The sequence below is a fragment of the Belonocnema kinseyi genome, chromosome 2, assembly GCF_010883055.1.
Source record: "Belonocnema kinseyi isolate 2016_QV_RU_SX_M_011 chromosome 2, B_treatae_v1, whole genome shotgun sequence".
Lineage (NCBI taxonomy): Eukaryota > Metazoa > Arthropoda > Insecta > Hymenoptera > Cynipidae > Belonocnema > Belonocnema kinseyi.
The window spans coordinates 74382571-74390701 of NC_046658.1; the positions used below are offsets into that span (position 1 = coordinate 74382571).

Below are 8131 nucleotides of genomic sequence, written 5' to 3' on the forward strand. Positions count from 1 at the left end.
TCGTAGACTGCGGTAATATTACCGGTAATATTACCGTAATATTACCGCAAACTGACCGTTAACATCAGGTATTTACGATTATAGACTTAGGTGGGGAAAATTCATGGACATAGGAAACAAGGGACTAGGCATGCCATTGCGAGGGTGATCCAATGAGGGGGGGCGGGAGGTCCACCACCTTTTGATGTCCCGCGACAAACATGGCAGCGCCCACATGTTTATATTTTCACGCACAATTTGTCGGCAAAAATGCTCGTGCGCATAATCAAATGGCACATCGTAAGATGGCGGCTCTCCCCACTCTTGGAATTCTCCCCCCTTGCGTGGATTCAACCCCGCCCGCCAAGTTAGGATGACATGCCTAGTCCCATGTTTCCTATGTCCATGGTAAAATTCAAGATATTATTTTTTTAATAGCTCGAAAAAAAAATGATTTTTTACGATATGTGTATTGGGATATTATCATTTATTTTCCAAAAGATATTGAAGTAAATAATAAAATCGACATTTTTTATTGCAACGATTTTATTATCTAAGTGCATTATTTGCTGCAGCAAATAATAGCTAAAAATTTTCTGACGTTATTAAACAAATAAAGTTTTGTTCCAGGGTATTATTGCTTGACCCTAGGCGTGCAGACATTTTGATGGGAAAATATTGATCGGAACGTCGAAATTAGGCAAAGTTACCTACCTTGAGACTACATACTTCATGGCTAAATCGTCGGTTATATACACGGAAGACACAGACACAGCGGCAGCATATTTCGCTCGTATTTAGTGGGTGTGTGTATGTCTCTAATTTTGTTATATTTTTAAGACGTGTAATTATTTGTTGTCGGTTTTCGCAGTTGAAGTATCTTACATTATCATCACACTTTAAATTAAAACACTTTCCATAACTATGTCTGACGAAGAACTACCATCGGGTTGGGAAAAACGCCTCAGCAGGTCTACCGGTGTGTTTTCTGTTCACATTTCAAGCACTATTTCTTTCTTTTGTCGTACCGTTATTATACTGCAAAAATAATTTTTGTTTCTAGAATTTATTAGTGTTCATTTACCCCTTTATAGAATATTTATTTCCTGTGAACTGTTTTTCATAATTTTTCTGCCATGTGTCATATGCATCATCCGCATTGTCTTCGTTTTTCGATTAATCATTAATCTGTCGCCTGCTATTTAACCCTGACACCCTCATCGCTGCTGCTCTCAATCAATTTTTTGTGCTAAAATAACCGTGATGTGACATAAAATTTTTTATTTATAGAATAATATCAGAGAATATGGATTAGACTCCAGATCAAAAATTTTCAAATATGCCCCTATCAACTTACGATGGTATAACTTAAAAGTTATTGTTATTAATTAAAAACTTTACTCATTTTTCATTTTAAGTTACGAAATTTAGTTTTTGTAAAAGAACCAAAATTAAAATTAATTTGTTTTATTTTGAAGCATTTACAAATTAATTTGAAACTCTTATCGTTAAATTCTAACCTAAAAGAATGAACTATTAGCCGAAATTACGTTATATTTAAAAATAAGAGAAAATAGGTACAAATTTATTACATTTTAAGATGCTTAAAATCTAATGTTAGTATATTTTAATACAATTGAATCGACCGTATCTTGCTCCAAAAAATCCATTTCCTATTTTAATCCCAAAAAGTCCAAATTTGATTGAAAAACATTTTTAGCATTAAATTCAAGATGATATTGATTCGAATAATTTGTAATATTTTATTAAACAGGTCAATATTATTATTTAAACACATATACAAAAGAGAGCCAATGGGACAGGCCAGATAAACCGGCGGATCAATCAGGAAATGGAACAGAAAGTGGCCCTGAAGAAGTTCAATGTTCTCACCTTTTAGTCAAACACTCCGGATCTCGTCGACCATCCTCTTGGAGAGAAGAAAATATCACCAGATCCAAAGCAGAAGCTTTGGAACTTATCAATTGTAAATATGACACTATTTTTAAAAAATCTATGGAACATTCCCGAGAGGTTAATTACTCCTGAATTTTGGTGTACAGTAGGGAGGATCGAACAAAAAACAAATTTTATATATTGAAAACGGCTTCGCATTGAAAAATTTCCTCTTGGTTCTCTTATAACGTTTATACAATTTAAAATGAATCAATTAATATTTTGCGGTTGAGCGGAGTCGAAATAGAATTAGCCACTCTGCCCAAAAAATCGGAAAGATTCTGAAGGAAATTTCTGATAGATTCTGAAACAGTCAGAAAAATATTCTTTTCAGATTTTATCAGAATTTTTCCGAAATCTGCATCCGAATTTTTCAGTTTCTTTCCGAAAATTTGTCCCAATATAATTCCATCAGATCTTATCAGAAGTGTCTCACGATAGTGTTCTATCGGATCTTATCAGAAATGTCCCATTTATTCTTATCGAATGTTATCAGAAATTTTTAATTATTAATAATATATTATTTTGTTTTCGAAAATTATTATTTTAAAAAGTTAATAATCATAATTTGAACAAACAAAACAATTCTTTAAACAAGGTTTAAAAAATAATTCTTTTTATCCAAAATTTTTTCACTAAATTGCTATCAAATATATTAAACAGTTATAATTTTGAAAAGATTATTTAATTAATAAAATTAATGATTTTCGAAATTTATTAAATGAATAATTTTTTACTTAATCCTTCGATATATTTTAATTCAAAAAGTTTATAAACATTACATAATAATCACATATCAAGTTCTATTAAACAATATTTATATAACAATGTTACATAATTTAGATTTCATACAATCTGATAGAGACTGACAAAAATGCGCGCGGGACAGTTTCGGAAAAGGTCGAAAAAACGGAAAGATACCGCTGGGACACTCTGGTAAATTCTGAAAGAAAATGGTGGTACATTTCGGATAGAATTTCGGAAAGAATCTGAAAGATATTGAAAACTTCGGAAAGAAAGTTCTATCAGAAATTTATGGCAGGGCAATTTTTTAAATCGCATTTTTGGGAAAATGGTGAATGTTACTTTTGTTTCTTAATCTGCATCTTAATATGCGTAATTTTTACAATTTATTCAGAATTTCTGTTTTAGTTGATGTAGGAGAAATTAAATTTTGTATGGAGACCTGGAAATGAAAAAATTCTTAAAGCTCTATAAATAATCAATATATTTTTTTCAGCATAGAAAAACTTTCTTATGTTCCAAAATATACTATAAAAAAATGGAGAAGATAGATCTTTAAAAATGACGAGTTACTGAACACAAATGCTCAACACAAAAAATATTCATTATTCTTAGAGCTTCTAAATTTAAAAAAAATTTTAGGTAACCATACAAAATTAAATTTTGCCAAAATAAGGTCAAATAAAAATCTACACACATTTTTCGGGTATGTGAAAAATATTCTCGGAAATATTAACATTGTAGACATTAAATAACAAAGTTAATGTTCTAGAATTTTTGCAATGACCAAAATCAGAGTACGACTTGACGGGGAAACTGGGAATCTTATTATTGACCAGAAAAACTAGAAAATGACCAGGAATTTAATTCAGATTGTAGTAAAATACAAGTTATCATTATTCTAATAATTTTGGTCAATTTAGAAATGTGATTTCTACTTCATCTACATTCACGGGACATAAAAGTGTGTTTATTTAGTGTTTTATTAGGTACTGAATGCGATTAAAAGTTAACTCTTTTGATAAAAATTAATTTCTTTGTTTGAAGATTAATCTCTGTTTGAAAAGGTAACTACTTTGTTGAAATTCATTTTTTTACTAACAATTGAACTTTTCGAGTAGAAAATTTAACTGGTTTGCTGAAAATCAGTTTTTTTTTAAGAGTTAGATTTTTAACGGAAAATTTGATTATCCTATTTTTGCTTAAAAATTGATATTTTTGGATGAAAATGCAACTATTTGGTTGAAAATTAATGTTTTTTATTTAGAAATGAAACAATTTCTTTGAATATTCCTGTACTTTGTGGAAAACTCGTCTTTTTTCAACAAATTAATATTTGTGATTAAAAGTTCCATTTTTTTTTGCTAGATATAAAATTCGCCTATTGCAGTAGAAAATTCATCGTTTTAGTTAAAAAATTCATCAGTTTGGTTGAAAATTAATTTCTACAACTTAAAATTTAAATTATACATTTTTTGTTGAAAATCAATCTTTTCTAGTTCAAAATTCAACAATTCGTTGTTTAAAAATCTACCTTCCTGTCAGAAATTACAGTATTCCAGTTATATATTTATAATTTTAGTTGAAAATTCATCTTTTAGGTTGGAAATGAATCTGCTTTGGTTCAAAGTTAAAATTTTTTTTTAATTAATTCACTTTTTGATTGAAAAATGAGCTATTTGTTTAAAAAATTGTTTTTTCTTTGAATGAAAAGGATTTTCTTTTGCCGAAAATTGAACTATTTTGTTGAAAATTTGTTTCTTTTTTGCTTGCATTTTTTTAACCGAAAATATAAATATTATTCCAGTTGAATTATTCATAATTTTAGTTATGTAGAAAATTAAGTTTCTTTAACATAAAACTTAATTATTTCAGTTTTAGTTGATAATTTCTCTTTTTTTAGTGAAAATTAACTTTTTTTAGTTAAAAATTGAACTATTTCAGTTGAATGTTCATTGCATTAGTTGAAAGCTCATCTTTTTTGTTTAAGATTCAACTATTTCAGTTGAAGATTCATCATTTCAGTTGAAAATTTATCAATTAGATTGTAAATTAATTTTTTAAACTAAAACTGTAACTATTCCAATTTCTGTTGAAAATTCTTTCTTTTTTTTTTAGTCAAAAATTCAACTATTTGATTGAACTATCTGTCTTCTTTAATTGAAAATTGAAGTATTTCGTTAAAATTTATGTATTATATTGGAAATGGTAGTCTGCAATTTCGCCACCTGGTGCCGAAAACTGGAACTAGAAAGAGTAGGTATAATTTTAAACATTTATGGTAATTTTTGCATAAAAGTGTTTTTACGTTTGTTTTGTGGGGTATAAAACAACGATTGAATACTAAAAACAAATATTCATTAAAAATAAATAGTCTTAGATAGAATTCCCATATTATACAGTGAAAAAACACATTTTTGTGAAATAGGGGTTTTAAAAAAATACAATTATTTCATGTGAGTTTCAATGCATTATAATCTTAAATAAACTTTAATTAATGTATGCAGCGACAAATTTTATCCATATTATGCCAAAAATACGAATAATAGACGACTGGAATTTAAATACGAATTCTAACCGAACTTTTAGATCAGATTTTAAAATAGTAAATATTTCATGTATAAATTAATAAAAATTTACTTTGAGTTCATTTTTGCTTCAAAATAAGTCCATTTAAGTTTATAGTCTTTTGAAAATCATAATAACGAGAACAATAATTGTTTTGTTTTTTTAGAAAAATATTTCTGTGAAAAGTGTGGGTTTTCACTGTATAATACATAAAATCCATCTAAAACACTTTGTTTCCGATAAAGACTTATTTCTATTATCCAAAAAATACTTAAACTCCACAAAAAATTTGTTAAAACACTTTTATGCACAAATTAAAAGGCATCTTTAAAATCGTGCCTATTCTTCGTAGTTCGAATTTTTGTCACCAAGTGGCGTATCGCAGTTTCACAATTCCCAATCGAAAAATTTTATTTTCTGGTAGAAAACTAATCTCTTTGTTTGAAAATTAATCTTAGTATTTAAAAATGCGTCTTTTAGGTAGAAAATTCAAGTATTAGAGTTAATTATTTATCATTTTAATTGAAAATTCATCTTTTTGTTTTAAAATTCAACTATTTAAGTTGAAGATTAATGCTTTCATTTGAGAATTCATTTATTTTGCAATTGTTTGCTTTGTTGTGTTAAAGGGTATTCAGAATGAACGCCATGAATTAAAATAAATGTTTGTATTTTGCCGGAAAATATGAATATGTTAGTTTTGTTGACCGCGAAAATTGAAACACTTGACCGGGAATTTGAAATCGTCAGCCGAATCGCCACAAAAATATCATGTATAGAGACAGACGAAATTTTAGCAAAGCGGGATTTAGTTACTGCACTTTAACTTTTGTATCGAAATTCGATAGTCGAAAATCAGTGCCTACCATAACATCTGGTTGAGCTTCCCAAAACATCTGGTAAAGTTTACAAGAAAATCTGGTTATTTTGATCGAAACGTTATGTTACAAATTCAATATAAGGGCATATTTCACACTGTATTCTGTTTTTTTTTCAACTCGAAATTTTTTGTTCGCATTTCCATGCAATATTGCGCAATCCCATAAAATCTATATACCTAGTCTACACTAAAAATCCGTGTAATGACCCCTCGAATACTCCAAATTCAGAAACTTTAGAAATTGGTCTTCAAATAATTTCTGGGTTAAAAATAATAGAACGATTATTTTTATTTCCAGCGTATAGAGAACAACTCGTATCTGGAAAAGCCACCTTTTCCGAACTTGCCTCTAAATACAGCGACTGTAGTTCTGCGAAGCGTGGCGGCGATCTTGGGCCATTTGGACGAGGCGCAATGCAGAAACCTTTTGAACAAGCTGCTTTTGCCTTAAAAGTCGGCGAACTTTCTCAAGCAGTTCACACGGACAGTGGAGTTCATATAATCCAGCGAACTGCCTGAACCCATTCCTAATAAAACAGAGAATGCCGAACTATGATCACAACGCAACATTTTGTGTACCCATTATCATAATTCATGGATTGTGGTTCCACATAATCACAGCTGAAAAGCTTAGCTCAAATTTGTTTCCAGTTTCTGTTTAATTGTAATGTTACGGTTAATTACATTTTTTGGGCTCTACTAGCAGTTTCGAATAAAATATAACATTATCCAATTAATCCTAATTTAATTTATATACCAATGCATTTCCTTTCAGCAGTCTTATTTTATATCATTTTCGTTTTGATACAGTTTTTATGTAGCAAAGGTATTTAATAAACTGATTGGGAATAATATACATTTTTATGAGATTATTAGAAGATTTTTTTTATTTTTTGACCCAATTGTGAAAATTATTATGCATGAACATGTACTTTTTTTAACTGCCCTACCTTACATGAGACAAAATTCTAGGAGAAAGATATTGGATTCTGTATAGTATTTCTGCTCGCCTTTCGAGTGTTGTTTGTCATGTCACTTTTTCTATCTTGTGACAGATTGTTAGTACTTTACGTCAGTTTGACATCTTATACAATTTTATTTTGCATGATTTTTTTCCCCTTGTCTTTGAATACTTTAAATCAGTCCTATGCATCGCCCCCACTCTTTCTGTTCTCTTAGCATCTGGAGGGATATCGTAGTTCAAATAAATCCAATAGATGGCGCTCCTATCAGACAGGCCTGTGCGTTATTATGTATAGCACAAACAACAAAATTCATTAAAAACTTGATACTTTTTATGAATATAAAAGGAAGAACAAAGTTTTCAGTAACAATAAGAGCAGTAGTAATTAGTAAACTAAAAAAATACATGAAAACATGTAATTTATTATTAGGAAAATTGAATATAAAGGTGGGTATTTTGAAAACAGTTTAAATTGTATTCATATTTTTCTATTGTTTATCTTGCTAATGTAATAAATTAATTTTATAAACAATTGTATTTGTTGCACATTTCAAACATTGATAATATTACAGGACTAATAATAACAGTAATAATAATATTTAATCATTGATAATTCTCCTTATAATATACTTTTTTTATTAATTCATCTAGATATTTCCACTCTCTAAAAAATATATATTTATACATCATTTATTTATAATCAGGGTGGAGACTTGAGCGGGAAACCGAAAAAAAACGAGAATTAAATTAATTTTTACTTTATCTACAGTTGCAGGGCTTATAAGTGAAAATAATTATCGTTTTTATTTTATAAAAGGGAGTTGATAAAGAAATAAAATTTCCCTTCGGACAACGAATTTTCGATATGGAACGGGAATTTTAAAAAAATAGAAACTGGGTTTTAGTAAACAAGAATTTAAAAATCCCTGCTGGAAGTCAAAATTGGACACAATTTATAATTTCCTTCTTCCAAAATAAAAAAAAGTGCAAAAACGGAAAATATTCTATTGAAAGTGATTTCTATTAGAAAAATGTGTAAA

The 8131-nt window shown here is 28.8% G+C and overlaps 1 protein-coding gene across 1 annotated transcript; it reads left to right on the forward strand.

Moving 5' to 3' along the window:
• Window positions 1-731: 731 nt before the first annotated feature.
• On the forward strand, window positions 732-6864 carry LOC117167189 (putative peptidyl-prolyl cis-trans isomerase dodo). Its single transcript, XM_033351914.1, has 3 exons — window positions 732-958; window positions 1754-1966; window positions 6426-6864. The coding sequence occupies exons 1-3, from the start codon at window positions 904-906 to the stop codon at window positions 6644-6646; spliced, it is 489 nt and encodes a 162-aa protein (XP_033207805.1). The 5' UTR covers window positions 732-903; the 3' UTR covers window positions 6647-6864.
• Window positions 6865-8131: the final 1267 nt, after the last annotated feature.

Bases quoted from the DNA above. Each gene is read 5' to 3' on its own strand.
- LOC117167189 (XM_033351914.1), top strand. From the start codon at position 904: ATGTCTGACGAAGAACTACCATCGGGTTGGGAAAAACGCCTCAGCAGG. The intron at 959-1,753 runs GTGTGTTTTCTG...TTTATTAAACAG, and splicing joins ACGCCTCAGCAGGTCTACCG to GTCAATATTATTATTTAAAC. The intron at 1,967-6,425 runs GTAAATATGACA...TTTTATTTCCAG, and splicing joins AGCTTTGGAACTTATCAATT to CGTATAGAGAACAACTCGTA.